The sequence below is a fragment of the Pezoporus occidentalis genome, unplaced genomic scaffold (genome assembly GCF_034315485.1).
Source record: "Pezoporus occidentalis ecotype Australia unplaced genomic scaffold, CSIRO_AGI_Poc_V1 ctg54, whole genome shotgun sequence".
In the NCBI taxonomy this organism is placed as follows: domain Eukaryota; kingdom Metazoa; phylum Chordata; class Aves; order Psittaciformes; family Psittacidae; genus Pezoporus; species Pezoporus occidentalis.
Window position 1 is genome coordinate 3,854,100 of NW_026915877.1, and position 19,822 is coordinate 3,873,921.

At 36.9% G+C, this 19,822-nt stretch overlaps 1 protein-coding gene across 18 annotated transcripts in view; it reads right to left on the minus strand.

Moving 5' to 3' along the window:
• The window catches only part of NEB (nebulin), a 116,133-nt gene that overhangs the window by 49,409 nt on the left and 46,902 nt on the right, over positions 1-19,822 (minus strand). For 17 of the 18 annotated variants that reach the window (XM_062637765.1, XM_062637752.1, XM_062637751.1 and 14 more), the window contains exons 56-84: positions 19,441-19,644; positions 18,866-18,970; positions 18,285-18,392; positions 17,091-17,402; positions 16,462-16,665; positions 15,273-15,377; positions 14,988-15,095; positions 14,292-14,603; positions 13,606-13,809; positions 13,300-13,404; positions 13,058-13,165; positions 12,584-12,895; positions 11,465-11,668; positions 11,137-11,241; positions 10,509-10,613; positions 10,105-10,416; positions 9,717-9,821; positions 9,378-9,476; positions 6,667-6,768; positions 6,373-6,480; positions 5,224-5,535; positions 4,774-4,878; positions 4,588-4,692; positions 3,914-4,018; positions 2,901-3,008; positions 2,700-2,813; positions 1,724-1,921; positions 725-829; positions 49-153 (exon numbers count right to left, since the gene is read on the minus strand). In XM_062637765.1, coding sequence (XP_062493749.1) covers positions 49-153; positions 725-829; positions 1,724-1,921; positions 2,700-2,813; positions 2,901-3,008; positions 3,914-4,018; positions 4,588-4,692; positions 4,774-4,878; positions 5,224-5,535; positions 6,373-6,480; positions 6,667-6,768; positions 9,378-9,476; positions 9,717-9,821; positions 10,105-10,416; positions 10,509-10,613; positions 11,137-11,241; positions 11,465-11,668; positions 12,584-12,895; positions 13,058-13,165; positions 13,300-13,404; positions 13,606-13,809; positions 14,292-14,603; positions 14,988-15,095; positions 15,273-15,377; positions 16,462-16,665; positions 17,091-17,402; positions 18,285-18,392; positions 18,866-18,970; positions 19,441-19,644 — 4,584 coding nt within the window. The remainder of the gene's footprint in view (positions 1-48; positions 154-724; positions 830-1,723; positions 1,922-2,699; positions 2,814-2,900; positions 3,009-3,913; positions 4,019-4,587; positions 4,693-4,773; positions 4,879-5,223; positions 5,536-6,372; positions 6,481-6,666; positions 6,769-9,377; positions 9,477-9,716; positions 9,822-10,104; positions 10,417-10,508; positions 10,614-11,136; positions 11,242-11,464; positions 11,669-12,583; positions 12,896-13,057; positions 13,166-13,299; positions 13,405-13,605; positions 13,810-14,291; positions 14,604-14,987; positions 15,096-15,272; positions 15,378-16,461; positions 16,666-17,090; positions 17,403-18,284; positions 18,393-18,865; positions 18,971-19,440; positions 19,645-19,822) is intronic. The other variant, XM_062637760.1, reaches the window with a different exon arrangement.

Below are 19,822 nucleotides of genomic sequence, written 5' to 3' on the forward strand. Positions count from 1 at the left end.
CAGAAGGAGCACGGGGAAAGCCTGAGTAGAAAAAGTGGGGAGACTCACATCACTGGCATTTATAGCACTCTGCACTGCAGTCACATAGAGAGGTGTGTCAGTAACAACTCCAAAGTTCTGAAAATTCTCTTTTCCTGCAGCTGTGTATTTTATCTAAGGAAATAAAACAAAACAAAACATTAATGCTGAAAATGACCAGGAATTTCCCTTTCAGCTTCCTTTAAAATCAGTTCTGGACAACTGAAACCCAAGATTCTGGCCCAGTTAAGACCAACTTCAACAGTGACAGACCATAGAGAAGAAATACCTTATAGCCAATATGAACTAAGGAATAATGAAAATTGCACATCACTGTATAGCATCTAGTAGGCTAAAGGTGCAATCAGCAAGTCAAGAGACACCATTTTCCCAACATAAATGTCTCACTGAGGTATCTTGTGCACGCAATGGCACACGGAAAGACAAAATGTTATTTTCTCACTGTTACAACCCACAATCTTGCTGTCCTTCCATTCTCCTGTTTTCTTCTCCTTCAGTAACACAAGAGATCATGTCTTTACAGATAAAACTGAAAGAGTGTATTATAATAGTTTGTAAAAAATATTCTGATGTAATAGAAATTACTCCATTCTGCTCTGGGCTAAGACAGGTGTCAGTCCCAGTGAATCACAAATGGAAGGAAAAAAATCTTATAAATATTTACTTTTGAGGAAAACAAGCTTACTTGGCTCTGGAGGTCATATGATTTTTTAGCCTGCAGGATTTGTGGAGTATCCCAGACATAACACCCAAGTCCCTTCAGCCAGTTTAAGTCATCTTTATACACCACCTGTATGGAAGAAAACAGACCGTTAAGTTAGGAAGAAATCTGCCTTCTGCTTGGAGGCAGTAGTATTTGTTTTTCTTCTCTATATTCAGTATCTTCCACTTGTTCAAACTGCTGAAGGTTAGCACTGAATCTGAACCAGGCTCCCTCAGTAATTCCAATCTATTTGGAAGCTTAAATGTGAGCACAGAGAAGACTGGCCTATCTCTCAGTTTGACGGAATGATTTTTAACCACAGGATTTGCAAAGGATATTAAACCAAATAATGCAGCACAGCAATGGGCTAAGCAACACATCATCGCATTTTATTAGGAAGGTTGGCTGGCCCAAGCTGAGATACTGTTGGCTGTGTAACACGAAGAAGTGTTGATTTATTGTGCCACTCAGCTCAGACCCTGTGCACCAAAACAAGCCAAATGAATAAAGTCTTTTCCAGACCCACTGGATCCAGAAGGATTACGGATGCTGTCCTGGCCCATGTGCAAATCACAACAATCCCAATTACAATACTTAATGATCACTGCAATACAGCAACATTCTGACTGTACCAACGTGCATGGACCAGACTCTAAGCTTGCTATACAATCTCATACAGTCAAAGAGAGATAAAGTGTTGATAGCAGTGACTTTGAGAAGGTTTCATAATGTTAACTTTTGTTTTTTTTTTTTTCCCAGTTTACAAATGAGTAATAAATAATCAGACCAGTAAAATGTCCCCCTCAAACCCTGTAAAAACATTAATTTTTGGTACTATGCTACCAAGCAATCTAAGACCACGGTTATTAATTTCCTATTTGTACACCATGGAAGACATTTTAAAGTATTTTATATTTAAATACCATGCAAAAAATACATGAAAGGCTACTAAAATATCAAACAAATAAATTAAACACATACATCACTCAAAATTTCCTGGGCTCTTTTGGCTTGAATAACATCATTTTCTTCAGGTGAACAATTCCACTGATGGAAGTAAGTTTTGTATTCGAGATCACTGAGGATATACTGGCACTTCTTAGCTAGCACATGATTCATCATGTCACTTGGAATATGGACATTTGTTTTGGTGTCTTCATAATTCTTTCTGTAGGCCAACTAAAAAGGAAAGATTGGGGAAAAGGCAAGAAGAGAGAATAGTGGTTTTCTGCACAATTTTGACTCTAACAGGTTACAGGTCATGGCATAATCCGAGGCATGCTTTCTATATTTAGTAGTTAAACACCCACGGGATTCAACAGAATGAAATCATAAATTAATAACCATTTATTCTGATGATATTCTAGAAAGACAAGAACGATCTTATTCACTTACAGATTTAACAGCTGGTGAAAAAATTAACATGAATTCAAGATTAAAAAAAGTCACATGCTACAAAACATGTTTGTAATCTAGTTAAATCTCCTTGTCCAAATGAAGGCAGAATATTTGGGATTATACTGACTTTATGCCCTGCATGATATGTTGTATGTGCCAGGGTAAGAAAACACCAAATGTGTGTTTCACTTTTCCAGTTCTTATATTCCCATTTCAATTAAAAATCAACACTTCTTTAATATAGATATGTAAAGCAAAAGAATCCCAAGTCATATACTGTTTCTTACTGTTCAGATTCCTTAACTGAAATAGAAAAAACGTTTTTTTTATTTTATTTATTCTAATATGTCTAATAGCTAAACAAATCTCTTCTTAACCTCCTGAATAATTTCAAGTTCAATTATTCAACCCATGTAACAAAATAACCATGCAGGAAACATAAACATGTTGAAAAAACTTTTAATGATGTTATTAAGTATTGTATTACTTATAATTAAAGATGTCATGCTAAAATAAAGAAAATGGGAAAATAATACAGTGAGGCTAATTCTCTCCTTACCGCGCTCCTCATTTTCTGGAATGCTAGTGAATGAATGACACTGGGGAAATCCTCAATCTCCTTCCCAGCCAGGTAATGGCCTTTCAGCTTCTCATGTATTTCCTTATATTTAAGCTGCAAAATATCCATGTGGAAATTTTAAAGTTCATTCTAACAATGTACATGGAAAATAAAGGAAAAGAAAGGAGAATTTATACTAACCTCACTATTTATGTAGTTTGCATGCTTTGCTCCAACAAGTGGAATATATTTCTCATCCAAAGAATAACCAATGGGCTTGCTAATCTCCCAAGCATTTTTATAACGTTTCTAGACAAAAACAAAACCAAAAACAAATAGACGTTTTGGGTAAAAATCCATTATTACCTTCAAAGAAACCTGACGTTGCCATTTATACACACATGGAATATAATTTATAGTCACTGAATTGTCCCAGTAAAGTAAATGAGAAATGTTAATTTTGAATACATATTCAGTGTGACTAAGGCAAACAGAATTAGTGTTCCGATTCAGGAAAGTACTTGAGCACAAATTTAAGATGATATCCACTTTCTTTACTATATTTGGAGTTCAGCATTTCTCCTCAGAGTAATACAAGTATCCAACATGTAGGTACGAACTCTTGTTTAAAAGTGCAGCATAGAACAGACATTGGTAATTTTATAGATACCTCTTCAATATGGTGAAAAATCTTCCAGTAACCACTGTATATTTTAAAAGCATTAACCGTGTCAGTGGCACTTTTCTAATACATCATATTTAAAAAAAAAATTAAATATATTTACTTTCAGACTAACTTATGAAGCACCTACTCCTATGAATGAGTAGCCACATTTTTAAAAAATAGAGATTTCCAATAAAAATTAACTTATGAATGTAAACAATCTACAGTTTTTCTTTCTTAGAAAAGAAAATGTAAATTTCATTAGTAGTCTCAGAATATATCATTGGATGAATTATAAACTGCTGTCACACACTCTACTACTGCTATTACTGCTTCCAAACACCCAACAGCAGTGCTTTGAGATCAGTTCAATAAGGAAAGAAATTAGCCTTATCCCAATGATCTAAACTGAGAAAAAATGAATAAAAAAGAGATTAAATAACTTTCACAGTAGACTAATGACAAAAATGAACAGTTTTCTGAAGTCCACCTCACATTCTGTTCATTTCAAAACAAATTAAAGCTTAGTTAGATATTTATAGAATCTTACATCACTGTACAGCAAGGACATGTCTTTGGCATGGTTCAGCACAGGAGTATCATCAGACCCAATATACTGGCCTTTCTCAAGGTTAAACGTTTCTTTGTATTTTATCTAAAAAAGATGACAAACACAATGTTAATTCCATGGGAGAAATAAATTATCCCGATGTGTCATTTCTTGGCAGTAGACATTAATTTTCTGTTATCGTATTTTCAGTAATGTTTGTAGTTCCAACTACTATAGTACACAGTTAAATGCCATCAGTACATCACACCACAAAATCCACACAGTATTGTAACAAAATTCAACTGGCTGATCAGCAATACAGCTCAGTAGCAACACCAGAACTCCACTAGTACTGTACAACTAAGTGCTGTTCACCAAGAACAGGACTCAATTTTAAACTACTATATGAAAAACCTGTAAACTCTAAATAAGAGGCCTGCTATATTCTTCAACAGAAAAATGCTGAATTATTTTGGCTATACCATGTTGTTCGTTTATATCACTTCTTATTAAACTTATTTACCGCAGTAGAAGTCTATTATTAATAAAGCATCCATATGTATACACACGCATATGTAAGTACATGCATAAACAGTACAGCTTAACAAAAGCAATTCAGTCATCTACTAATTCTAGTAATATAACAGTTTCTATTAAAAAAAAAAAGTACATACATCACTCTGATTGACGGAGTTCATCTTCGCCAAAACAATGTCGGGAGTGTCAACCACACTGGTATAATTGGAAAAGTTATCAAGGGCTTCTTTTGTATATGCTCTCTGCAAAGAGATGAAATATTTTCTTAAACACTGAGCATGAAAAAGAGCTAATTGCGTAACTGCTGAAATATTTTCTTTTACCTTATTTATCAGTTCTTGTGCATTCTTAACTTTCTTGTGCTCCACCGAATCCAGAGGAATCCAACCACAGCCACGAAGCCATTCCAAATCAGACTTATAAATATTCTGAATGATAAAAGACAGTACAAAAGAAAAGAAATTATTTAATTCAGGGTGACATGTCCATTCTTATGAAGTTCTTTACTGTGAGGTTGGTGAGTCACTGGAACAGGTTGCCCAAAGAAGTGGTAAATGCTCCATCCCTGGCAGCGTTCAAGACCAGGATGGACAGAGCCTTGGGGGACACGGCCTATTGTGAGGCATCCCTGCCCCATGGCAGGGGGGTTGGAACTAGACGATCTTAAGGTCCTTTCCAACCCTAGCCATGCTATGATTCTAGGATTCTATAATATGGGCAATAGAGTTAGACCAAACTAAGTGGAAATTACATATGTATGTGGTATCACTTACATCACTTTGGAGATCATAGGCCTTCCTTGCCTGAATACAGTCATTCTGGTCAGGATGGCATGTCCATTCATGCAGGTACTGGCGGTAGTCAATATCGCTGACCAAGGTCTGACATTCCTTTGCTGCTACAACTGAAACCATATCCGGAGGGAGGTGAATTTTGGATTTTGTCTTGTGATATTCTGATTTGTACAGTCTGTCATTCTGGATCTCGCCCGCATGCTCAAACCACACCAGTTTCGGATCATCTCTCATGCTGGCAACTCCCACATAGTGACCTTTTTGTTTGACATATTCAGCTTTGTATTTAAGCTGATGGAAGAGAGGAGAAATATGTATAAAATCAGCACTGATTATATCTGCTCTGTTTTTAACATGTAAACAGCTATGGTTTTGTCAACACAAAGAACAGATGAGACAGGGAGTTGTGAACTGCAGTCTTAGGTTTTCAGTATATGACCAGATAAAACTACAAAACAAACAGTAAAGTTATTTTGTATAGTCCTCCATGACAAACACATGGAGTTTTCTAGACAAATATGCTGCCATTTCTCATAAACAGTATTTTCAGCACAAGAGGAATGATTTGTTAGAAAATGTTTACTAATAGTTATTTAGTGGATTTAGCCTCATTTTGTAACTAATTATTTGAGAGTGTCTGAAGAGTGGGTGTTTGAGTTATTTATAACTCACTGTTTTGATAAAATGTTTATTCAAACTGAGTCATGTAATAATTGCAATATTCATTACGAAAAAGTTTAAAAGGTAATGTGCATACCATCTTATAGCTGTTCAAGGAGGAAACCTCCAGCCAATCAGTGAAATCAGAGCTATAGGTAAAAATAATAATACCACTTCAATTATTGAACTAATTGAACTATTGATCTAAAATGTTGATTTTGAAAGGACCATTTCTGGAGAAAGTGAAAGTAGAAAGGAGAACCTGATCTTTCAGCACTGATGTCTGTAAAACCCATAATAACAAAGATGACTGAATTATCTGGAGGACAGTGGACTTTTTGGGTCATGAAAAGTCTACTGTATGTTACCCCTAAGGGAAAGCTTTCTATGTCTGTTGCTAAATTTGCAAGGCCTTTCAGCGTTTCCAGACTTCCAAGCAGTTGCGTTCCTAATGAGAAAAATTATTACCTCACTTTGGACATCATTTGAGTGTTTGGCATGACAGATTTGCACAGTGTCCGGAGGTAAGAGGTAACCAGTGGCTTTTTCTTTCTCCCAGTTTTCCTTGTATAAATTCTGTGGAAAATAAAAGGAGGAATTCAACACTACTACCATGATAATTATTACCATATGTATGTAACCTTTATTGAAGTACAAGGATAACAAATCCTTCCTTTAGGATATTTTTAATAAAGCAAGTTTTCTAAATTCCTCACAAGAATTATTAATGTGAGTAGAAACTGTCAGGGAGTGATCACGTACCTGATTAAGAATTCTGGCTGCTTCTCGGGCCATATCTAGTTGTGGTGTATCTGTTAGAGTATAATTTGACTTGACCTCATTCCATGCTTTGTGGTATTTAATCTAGAAAAGAGAAAGAAATTACTGCCTTGCAGCATCATCACATCAGAACTGTGAAAACGTAACACCAAGACCCGTATTTTATGCATGAAATAGTGTATAAAACCCCGAATTTTCAAAGCTGTTAGACATGACACGTTAAATATACATACAAATATGTGGGTTTTTAAAAAGAAAATTGTACAAGAGAAGAAATAACAAAATTTCTCAGGGATAATTTTGAAAATATGTTCCAAGGCAGCTGGGTGGACAGGGTATCTTCAGAAGTTATGTTACTTGTTTGGTCTACAGGGATGTATGGCCAATAACCAAGCAAGAAATATCTGAACCAGGGCAATAGGTTTTAAACTTCTTAAGAGCAAATCCCTTTAGTCAGCATGATCTCTCCGTAAATGTAGCATTCTAGCACGTCTCAACCACAGATATCTACATCAAGTCATGTTTCCAAGCACAGGACATGCCTGAATGTGTGTATGTGGTTGCATGGCAGTATGTCATTCTATTCAAACGTATCACGGTTATTGCCAACCTTTTACCAGTGAACTAAAATGGGGCTTGTCACTTCATGTTCACAGACCAGCTCCTCACAGACTAGCCTCCAAAAACATGTAAAGAATGGCAAGCTGAAAGCACATCAGTTTTGTACATGTATACCAGCAAAAGTGAGAAGAATTAAGCAAAGTGGGACCTTGATAGGCTGAACTGGGCAGAGAGAAACCTAATGAGGTTCAACAAGGGCAAGTGTATGGTACTGCATGTGGGGAGGAAGAACCCCAAGCACCAGTACAGGTTGGGGGCTGACCTTCTTGAACACAGTTCAGCTGAGAAGGACCTGGTAGATGGTAAGTTGACTGTGAGCCAGCAGTGCGCCCTTGCACCTAGGAGTGCCTAGGGTGTACTAGGAAGAGTGTGGCCAGCAGGTTGAGGGAGGTGATACTCTGCCCTGGTGACGCTTTCTCTGGAGGCATTCAAAACCACCTGGACATGCTCCTGTGTAACATGCTCCAGGTGGCCCTGCCTTTACAGGGGGGTTGAATCAAATGATCTCAGAGGTCCCTTCCAACCCTAATGATTCTGTGATTCAGTGATTATGCTCTTGTCCAAAGCTACTGCATGCAGAAACTGTCATGAATAAAAGATAAAAAGTCCAATATTTACAAGGGCATGTAGTGACAGCAGAAAGGGGAACGGCTTTAAAGTGAAAAAGAGTAGATTTCAATCAGATATGAGGAAGAATTTCCTTACTGAGAGGGTGGTGAAGCACTGGCACAGGTTGCCCAGAGAAGCTGTGGCTGCCCCATCCCTGACAGTGTTCAAGATCAGGATGGATGGGGCTTTGAGCAACCTGGTATAATGGAAGGTGCCCCTACCTCTGGCAGGGGGTTGGAACTCGATGATCTTTAAGGTCCCTTCCAACTCAAACCATGATGTAATTCTGTGATTATGGTTGCCAGAGTGCAAGTGGCTATTTATGTTCATGTTGTCAGTGACAATAAATGATATTAGCCAAGACTGAAAGAAGAATGCCATCCAGAGGGACCTCGACAGGCTTGTGAGGTGGGCTGATGCCAACCTTATGAAGTTTAACCATGACAAGTGTAAGGTCCTACACCTGGGTTGGAGCAATCCCAGGCACAGCTGCAGGTTGGGCAAAGAAGAGATTCAGAGCAGCCCTGCAGAGAAGGACTTGGGGGTGTTGGGCAATGAGAAAATGAACATGAGCCGGCTTCAGTGTGTGCTTGCAGCCCAGAAAGCCAACCGTATCCTGGGCTGCATCAAAAGGAGCGTGACCAGCAGGTCGAAGAAGGTGATCCTGCCCCTCTACTCTGCTCTCCTGAGACCTCACCTGGAGTATTGTGTGCAGTTCTGGTGTCCTCAACATAAAAAGGACATAGAACTGTTGGAACAAGTCCAGAGGAGGGCCATGAGGATGATCAGGGGACTGGAGTACCTCCCATATGAAGATAGGCTGAGAAAGTTGGGGCTGTTCAGCCTGGAGAAGAGAAGGCTGTGTGGAGACCTCATAGCAGCCTTCCAGTATCTGAAGGGGGCCTATAGGGATGCTGGGGAGGGACTCTTCATCAGGCACTGTAGTGACAGAACAAGGGGTAATGGGTTCAAACTTAAACAGGGGAAGTTTAGATTGCATATAAGCAAGAAATTCTTTACTGTAAGGGTGGTGAGGCACTGGAATAGGTTGCCCAGGGAGATTGTGAATGCTCCATCCCTGGCATGCTCAAGGCCAGGCTGGATGAAGCCTTGGGTGGCATGATTTAGTGTGAGGTGTCCCTGCCCATGGGTGGGGGGTTGGAACTAGATGATCTTAAGGTCCTTTCCAACCCTAACTATTCTATAATTCTATAAGAAACTGGTTGCAGAACTAGCACTGGCTTTTCAAAATGTGTAGGAAAGATGTTATTCTGCTTAAGGAGCTTCTTCCCTACAATAAGTGATGGAGATGAGCTTGTGAAGACCTATTCATCTTTATGTCATATATTCACAGAATTCCCAGGATTTTTTAGCATTTTTTAAATATCCTTTTAAAGATAAAATCCTACCATTTAAATATGCAGACCAGTTTAACAGCCCAGAAAAATGCTGGCAAAACTTACGTCACTACGAATTTCACCACTATTCTTTGCTGTGATATAATCAACTCGGTCCGCCACTGGAGTAAAGGAAAGAGTTTCAGGTTTCGTACGGTACTTTTTCTATACAAGAGAAAAGATCACAAATCAGATTACACAGGAATAGCTAAGAAAGCAATTCTGAATACATAGACAAGACAAAGTTTATATGGAAAGAAAAACTCTCCATGCACAATTAATGCTGTGGAAATGCTCCAGTTGTACCTTTTTTTTTTTTTTAAATAAAAAGCATTTAACCATTAACAGTTCTTTAAATTGCAAATGCCCCCAAGAAAATTTCAGTTTTGAAAAACAATGTGTTACCTCATTCAAGAGATCTCCAGCATATTTGACATGGTTGATTCCAAGTGAATCATTTGGCAACCACCCAATTCCCCGTAGCCATTCTAAATCAGATTTGTAAACAGCCTGGCAAAACAAAGAGGGTCCACCTTGTTAGCTACAATCCAGCAAGATTAATAAATAATAGCACTTCTACTGGCTAAAAGGGCAGCAGTAATTCTAATATGAGCACCATATCTGAATTTATTACACTTCAGACTTGGCAATAAATAACAGTGGCATATACTTTGCATTCCTAATAAACAGCAAAGTCAATTCATTGAATTCGGCAGAAGGTCCCTGCTACTTAGAGCTGAAGCAGACTAAGAAGAGACAATACAGTGATAATTTAAGCTAAGTTTTCACTTACATCACTCTGAAGATCATAGGCCTTCCTAGCCTGTACGACGTCATTTTGATCTGGAAGACAGATCCACTGATGCAAGTATTGACGGTAATCAACATCACTGACCAAAGACTGACCCTGTTTAGCTGATACAATAGATAGCATGTCTACTGGTAGGTGGCACTGTGTCTTCCATTTGGCAAAGTGTCTCTTGTATTCCAGTTCACTCTGAACTTTGCCTATGCCAAGGGCAAACTGCATTTTCGAATCTGCTTCTGCATTTGGAACTCCAACATAATGTCCTTTCTGCTTCTCATGATCCAGTTTGTATTTATACTGGGTAAAGAGCAAAGATCACCATTACTTACTGGTATCATAAAAAAGCTCTTAAAGGATGTGAAACGTTAGATGTCTTTGCTAGCACTTACATCACTAGCAATTTCTCTAGAAGCTTTGGCTGCCTTGATTGGGATTGCATCTGCTCTCAAATCATAATTTGTCTTCACCTCATCCCAAGCTTCTTTATACAGTTTCTGAAAAGACAGCAAAATATCCCATATATGCTAAATATTCTGGCATTTGCCATTAAAGAAACACATAGTTTACTGCTATTCATTTGCTGAAATATTGTAACTATTTTTTGTGCATTATTTCTGCTCTCAGTCATAAATACTGATGTAAATCTTACTGCCTTTCACACATATACGGTGCCTGCAACACAACTTTTGCAACCTATACTGCATAGAAGGGTGTTTGTAAAAGTTTAGAAAATATTTATATACTTCGGGCTCTCATCCATTTCCAGAAAATATTACCTCAGTGGTAAATGAAATTAATAATTTTTTAACAGCTGCATGCAATGCAAGCATTTATGTTAAAATGTCTCATTACTTTAAGAACAGCCATCAGAGGGAAGGGAATTTTGCAAGCTCTGTATGACTTCAATGAGATTCATGTGACTTAATCTTCAACTTTGTAAGCAACATCTTAGAATGTTAAAATTCACAGGATACACATGCTACTCTAGAAATGTAGAAAACAGAATGGTAAGCATACCTTACTATAATTAACAGCATTAGTCTTGGCTAGGTTGATTTCAGGTGTGTCTGCCATAATATGGATCATAGTCTTGTCCTTTTCCCAGGCTTCTTTGTATTTTGGCTGTTAAAATAGTCCATTTTCTGATATTGTAATTATGGAATTTCACTTGTCAATAACAAAATCCCATAAATCCCCCCCCAAATTATCATCTCTAAAAAATAAAATGTCTGGAAATGTGTTAAACTTGACTTACAATACTACTGATCAATTTTACGTTTTAGCAGCAAGATTTCTCTTTAACTGTTTATAGCTTCGAAACAACTTTAAAAACATTGCAACGTACAATGCTGACTTGTTCGGCATTTGCTTTAGCGAGAAGAACATCTGGAGAATCAACAACACTGGTATATTTCAGGCTTTCAATAGGTGTACGATAGACATTATCACTCAGAAGATCCTGGGCATGCTTCACTCTCTTAACAACTGGAGAGTCATTAGGCAACCAGCCAATTCCACGGAGCCACTCCAGGTCTGACTTATAGACAGCCTGTATCAGATGCAGTCAAAAAAGGAAAACATTGCGTTTTCAGTGTCATAAGTAAAATACAACTTGGGAACTAGCTTTTAAGTAGCTTGTTTCTTAAACAACACATTCTAAACCTGGTGAAGTTAAATAGAGAGGAAACAACATAACAGAACCAGGTGCCATTAATGATGATGAGTACTAAGGTCTTAAAAAAAGACTTCTGATCCCCTCCAAAACATTTATTCCTCTAGTCATTTCAACAACTTCCAAGTCAAAAAAACCCACAAGCTGCCCACCAGGAAAATTCAACAAAAAGGAGGAAAAATAATGTTACAGAGTTAATGGGGACTAGAGCTAAACAGTGTAATTCCCGAAGTGATATCAGGCACTATTATTTCAGTATTAATTGAAAAAATCTTTCAGCAAGGAACATGAATCTCACTTTTGAAACTCGTAATTGAAACAGAAGAAGAGAGACCTATGTTGCCTAATAAGCAGCCAAGCCAGGACATTAGCTGTACTGACTCCTCCTGTTTTGAAATTAGCCACTTAAAGATCTTACCTGCTATCTTACACAGGTTTCTTGAAACTAAAAAAATTTCCAAGTCGACTCAGATAAAGAGGAGTAAAAAAAGACATGTGATTCCAAAGAGACAAACAGATGTTATTCCATCAAAATAAGAGAGACAAATACTTCATCCTCTTCAGATTGCTGTTACAGTGTGTGTAACAGATGCCAAGTAAAGCTTCGATACAATTTAGACATATACTTTTAAAATTATGAAAAAGAGCAGATAATAGCACTGACATGAAAAAATTAAAAAAATAAAATTCGGAAGATATATCCTTGGAGACTGTAGTATCAAACCATCAAAATCAGATGGTAATATAACAAATATCAACAGCAATTACTAACACATCCATGGACATACTCACATCGCTCTGTAGATCATAAGCCTTCCTGGCATGGATAACATCATTCTGGTCAGGCAGACACGTCCACTGGTGAAGGTACTGACGATAGTCAATATCACTGACTAGCGTCTGGCAATCCTTGGCTGCCTGCACTGACATTGCATCGACTGGTATGTGGACCTGGGACTTTGAATCATGGTACGCCTTCCTGTAAATTCGGTCATTCTGCAGCTGCATAGCACGCGCAGCCCATGACAGTTTGGGATCCTCCTGGGCAGTTTTGCACCCAATGTAGTGGCCTTTCTGCTTCTCATGTGTTTCTTTGTACTTGTACTAGACATGCAGAAAGAACATAAGCAGTCACACATTGCTCACCCCAACATGACTCACAAAGGCTTTCAGCTTCTAAGCTGTAAATCCTTTGAGCTGAACTTCAGTCAGTTGAGATGGACACAGAAAGACAGGCATAGCTACAACATTAAGAGAAGACTGTACCTCACTAGCAATGTCTCTGGAAGCCTTGGCGTGTTTGATGGGAATGGCATCAGCTCTCAGGTCATAACTTTTTGCCTTGGCCTCATCCCAGGCCTTCTGGTAATGTTTCTGCAAATAAAATTAATCAACCTTGTTACAAACAGTCAAGACCTGTAGCAATGCCTTTTCTTAAAAGCTAATCTGGAAATTTAATTGTCATAATCTACTAATTCTTCACATGCAGAATAATTTTATTCTCTTACATTGCTGATGTTGAGAGCGTTGACTTTGGACTGCAGCATTACAGGAGTATCAGAAGGTATGGAAACCTGCGTTTTATCTCTATCCCAGTTTTCACGATACAGACGCTAAGGAGAAAAGCGTAATGACATTTCACTATGGTCTGAACATTGAAGAATCCCTCCCATAGGAATTACTTGGTAATTCTGATTTGCAGTATTTTCCAATTAGTCATTCCCATAGAACAAATTCTAGTCTCCACCACAAAGAAAAGAAATGTCATCACATAAATGAAAGATAAGTGAAAGGCAAGTGAAAGGTAAGCTTACGTCACTGATCTGCAAAGCATTGATCTTAGCCTGGACAATGTCTGGTGAGTCAGTAATGCTGGTGAATTTCATCTCATCCGGACGTGTGCGGTATAACCTCTCATTCAGGAGTTCCTGGGCTTTCTTTGCTTTCACCACATCCACAGAACCTTCTGTCAACCAGCCAATGCCCCGCAGCCATTCCAGATCTGACTTGTATACATTCTACAAAGAAACCAAGGTTTACTGACATTGCAGGGACAACTCTATGTGCAGAGAGATTTTGTAAAAGGTTTTCCCCAATTTCCTCCTCATGAAGTTACACAGCAAGCAGGCACTGAAATGGTGGTGTACTATGTGTTTCCCACACACAGCTAAACCCCAGATTTGCACAGCAAGGAAAGTACTGGTCTTTTAAAAGTATGTATGTTTGCTACATACATACCAGTGGTATTATCTGCAAGTAGTCTGAAAGAAAACATTGTACCAGAAAAATATGGTCACCTTACAAACTGCCTGGATTATTTCTGTTCCTCAAGCTGAAACCATGACTGATTTGGAAAGGACCATATAGACAAATTAAAATAAACATACCAGGGCTGACTGCAGGCTCATTAATGTGCATTTGAAAGTATATTTGCACAGTCACAAATAAGCAAAGCCTCACACACCTGCCATAAAGTTTTCCTACAATTATTCTCACTCACATCGCTCTGTAGATCATAAGCCTTCCTGGCATGGATCACATCATTCTGGTCAGGCAGACACGTCCACTGGTGAAGGTACTGACGATAGTCAATATCACTGACTAGCGTCTGGCAATCCTTGGCTGCCTGCACTGACATTGCATCGACTGGTATGTGGACCTGGGACTTTGAATCATGGTACGCCTTCCTGTAAATTCGGTCATTCTGCAGCTGCATAGCACGCGCAGCCCACGACAGTTTGGGATCCTCCTGGGCAGTTTTGCACCCAATGTAGTGGCCTTTCTGCTTCTCGTATGTTTCTTTGTACTTGTACTAAGGAATCAAAAAGAAGTATTAAAACAAATAGTGAAATTGGGGTGAATTTCCCATAATTTCACATTGCTACTAATCACAAATATATTTTGTTGTTATGAAATATACTCATTTAGAGTTTAGAGATGCCTAATATATTTTTCCTTTACACCTTCTGGTTATTGTTATCGTATTTTATTACTTTCCAATATCTGCTTAATGTCAGGATTTATAATTCTATCTTCCTTTTGAAAACTGTTGTCAATTTTCTTTCTGAATTTAATCCTTTGTCCGTAGGCTTTCAGGATGAACCTGATATACCATGGGTTTTTATGTTGTACAAAGCTTATTACTTCATTCTTGTTTCTCAAGATAACTGAAAATAAATTTAAAGGAAGAACATACGTCACTCGCGATATCTCTTGAGGCCTTTGCACTTCGGAATGGAATTGCATCAGCTCTCATGTCATAACCCTTCTTTTTGGCATCTTCCCAGGCTTGTATATAAAGTTTCTATGCAAAAGGAGACAGAAAAGGCTTATCAATATTCTGAACGATGGAACTTCTAAATTTCACATTTTTTTTTTTTAATTTTTAGGAATGAATATGTTAAAATATCTTTATTGTTGAATAAATGCTTACTTAATTTCTGAATTTCCATTAGTTTAGTATATGTTTAAATGCTCTTACATGGCTAACATTAGCTGCATTGGCCTTCGCTAGCAAAATTGATGGTGTGTCAGGCATCACATGAATTGAAGTTTTGTCTGCATCCCAAGCTTCTGTGTATAAACGCTAGGAGAGAGAAAACCGCATTCCTTTAGAAAGTTTCTTTACATATGGTATAATGGAAAGACTGCAAATTTGAAAGCAGTAGCTATCAAAAGTATATCCATAATACAAAAGAAAAGTAACCTTGAAGCAGAATATGATATATATATATATAAGCAAACTATTACATTCATCAAAGAACGTATTTTACAAACTGTGAGCAGTAGTTCAAGTAAGCTTTAAATCCCGACATAGCAAAGTTTCCCACTGAACAACTCAAGAAAATTTTGTCCTTCATTGTTATATCTTAGGTTAAATTGGCACAACAACTGATTGATTTAGGATTGCTGGGAAACTGCTGGAGGAAAACTATATTTGTTATTCTGCCCTACCTGTACGAGTTGTCTGATTGATGTTTCTTATTAAAGAGGAGTAGGTATTTTGCGACTTTCACCTTCTAGGTCTAAGACAAATTGCAGAAGCTTCACTTCCAGAGTACATAAGCTATTTCCTCATAAGTTGCTCATGATGCGGTATGACATTTGGTCATGATACAATACATCATTATAGCAGTTGCGGTAAAAGCCACAATATTCTGCTACATCCTATCTTACAACATGGTCATGGCACTGCCAGCTCTGGATGTACTGTAGAGTACATCCAATACCTTGCTGAAACACTATTTCTGCAGATTTCACACTATTGTCTAAGAACTGCAAAAAAATTTTGCCTGTTCTGTCAGAGATAAGCTTTGTATAGTGAAGTAGCATTAACAAAATAGAAGAAAGATACTAAACAAACATTTAAAACCAGGATTTCAGCTGATGTGAAAAAGAAATTCACAAAAAAAAATTAGAATTACCCTTGAAAAATATGTGATTTAGGGGACTTTTTTCTGGACATTCTTACTACATGTTCAGTTTAGAGAGAGCCAAGAGTCTTTCCATGCAAAGGCTGAATTCAGACATTTATTTTCTCTAAGTCCACAATGAAAGTGTTTAGTCTTACTTTGCACTTTGTATTTTTCACCTAATGAATAAGTTCTACTAGCTACTAACAGTAGTGATTTTTGACCAAAAAACAACCAAACAAAAAACCCCAAGCTCACCTTGTTCATTATCTCAGCGTTTTGCTTGGCTAAGACCATGGCCAGAGAATCTGTCACACTAGTAAATTTAATTTGGTCTGCTGGCTGACGATACTTCCTTTCACTCAGGATTTCTCCAGCTTTCTTGGCCTTTTCAACTTCCATGGAACCAATAGGAACCCATCCAATACCTCTTAGCCATTCCAGGTCTGATTTGTAAACCGCCTGAAAAAATTCGAAAGTTCAAAAGTTATATATGTGCAACTTTGCTCAAATAGTAAAATAATTGCAAATAAGCAGATCTGAGTCTATATAAACAGTTGTGTGTATTTCCACATAGCAGCAGGATATGGTTTTGAAAACAAGTGTTATTTCTGAAAATTTAGTGAAATAATTATTAAATAACAAAAAGAAATGAGTTATTAAGAACTCTACAAATATCAGAGTTAAACACAATTTACACCTCAGGCTAAGGACTGAAAAAATAGGATTAAAAATTAAACAAATTTAATGATCTGATATAGTAAACATTTCATTTCTATCAACATGTCTCATGCAAGTGCCACAAGCATATTATATATGTTTTAAAATTACATTGTACAAAACCCTGTATATGTAATTATGACTTACAAATGTAAAAATTTACTCACATCACTCTGTAGATCATAGGCTTTCTTAGCATGGATAACATCATTCTGATCTGGTAGACAGATCCACTGATGCAGATAGTGGCGGTAATCAATGTCACTGACCAGCCCCTGGCATTTCTTGGCTAACACAATTCCCAGCATGTCCACTGGGCTACTGAAGTGTGTCTTTGTCTTCTCAAAGGCTTTCTTGTACTCCCTGTCACTCTGGATCTTGGCTACGTGCATCGACCACATCATCTTTGGATCATCCTCTATGTTACGGGCTCCAATATGGTGGCCAAGCTGCTTGCGATAGCCTTCCTTGTACTTGTACTGAAATTGAGTTCATATTCACATGGTATAATTATATATTAATAAATAATTCACAGTTTAATATAATCATTAGTATTTTGTTTAGAGAAAAATATTATTTAGGTTCTGCTACTGTTTTATTAATTTTAACATAAAAATTATTTTTATTACACATATCATTATCTCTGATTTTTTACATAACTATATCACACTTCAACTTAACATTTCATGTCACATATTAACAAGGTTGATATTCCACATTCTTTAACTATTACGATTAAAATGTAAAGATTAACTTATTTAAAAGCTTATTACAAAACCCCAGTGAAGATAGTCTTAGGTAGTTAATACTAACAGTTTAAGTATCAATCTTGATAGAAAAAACAAGGATCACAAAAAACTGTTATCATCCGTTAGTGATGCTTCCTCATTCCAGAAGCAAAACCTGTCATAGCAATCTTGAATTTCAATATTACATTTCAACAGAAGTGTAATATTTTTCCCTGAGGAAAAGACAGCAATTTATAAGATTTATTTAGAATTTATTTACTAATATATCTGGTTTGGGGACAGATTTTAAAGTATTTCCTATTTTTAATCAGAAATTAATTTGACTAATACTAGCATAGACTCGTACACCTTATTGATCATCTCATTTCAATATCCATGGACATCAATGGAACTATCACAGGGGGCATAGAAATAATCCTCACAATTATTTATTATTGCAATATATACCTCATGCGTAAATGGCTACCCATTCCTTTCATGCACTAAAAGCATGCAGTAGAATCACTGGATTTCCATTTTATTTATTCTATAAAGCTAAGGTATTACAGTAGCAAACAAATGATTCTTTTCCATTACCAAATCCATATAGACATGATTAAAAAACATGCTTACGTCACTGGCAATCTCTCTGGATGCTTTGGCAGATTGAATAGGAATGGCATCAAAACGCAAATCATGACCCTTCTTCTTCGACTCCTCTAAAGCTAGTCTGTACATTTTCTGTGAGAAAAATATTCAAATTTTCCTTTCAAAACCAAAATCACACTTCAGTTAAGCACATATGTGTAATAAAACAAATTAAGTGCTTAAACAATACCGTCAATGTTCAGGCAACTTAAACATTTGAAAACAGCTCTATCTTCTCTAGAAAATAAAAATATGCAGATTTTGTAATTGTATTGTAAATGCCTGGAAATGTTAAGTAATTTAGGGAAGGCAAAGCAAGGAATATTCTGTAAGTTAAATTATTTATTTCCATACCTTGCTATAGAAATGATTTCTCATTTATAGCAGGTAATATATTTCAAAAGCCTAATTAGACACCAGCATTTTAGTGAAAGAACAATTCTAACAGTGGAGCTGGCAATTTGTGAAACTAGACAACAGTATTATAATATTAATCAAACTCAGAGATGACAAAATTGTACTTGACAGAATAAAAGGATTTCTGACAACTCTTCAGTTTTACTTACCTGACTGTAGTTTATCTGGTTTTGTTTAGCTAGCAGGATTTCTGGTGTGTCAGGCATGACGTGAATCATAGTCTTATCTTTATTCCATGCTTCAGTGTACAAATGCTAAGAAAGAATAAAGGAAGTGATTAAGATTGCATTCCAAAACAAGTCAATATCTCTTTAGTCAGGTAAATCACAGAGCACACTAGGTAAAATTATAGAAAAAGTAGCATGAATAAACAGTTAGGTATTTGATCAGGTAGAGATACCATTATTAAAAAGAGATTTATCTGAGGAAATTCAACAACATTTAGAAAACTGCCAATTACTTAAGAATGAGTAAACTGAAGTATTATTACTGCTCACTGCAGAGACATGTCAAAGAAAAGATTAAAATGTAATATGCAGAATATTATAAAGTTGAGGCTTCAATTACAAGTCTTGATAGTTTTTACTGAAATAAACAGAACACACTACTTGAAAATACATGATTTCTTAACTTCAGCATTACCTGTGATCATTATATTTCTAGTCCTGCACCCAGAGGTGAGGCAGGGACTACTGACATGTTACCTAATCGAATCGACACTCACCTTATTCAATGTCTCTGCATTCTGCTTGGCTAAGACCATTGGTACAGAATCAGGGATGCTCGTAAACTTAATTGTGTCCGGCGGCTGACGGTATACTTTATCACTCAGGATCTCTGCCGCCTTTTTGGCTTTCTCAACTTCTGGAGAACCAATTGGGACCCAACCAATGCCTCGTAACCACTGAAGGTCAGACTTGTAGCAGTTCTATTACCAAAAATATACATAGGTTATTCTAATAATCGTAATGAAATTTACATAGTGCACCTTTTCACAGTTAAGCAACCTCACTATCAACTTTTAATTCAAATATATTCAAAATCCTAGAGAAAATTTTAGGAAAAATAACTACACACATATACATTAAGAGTGATACCATTATCCA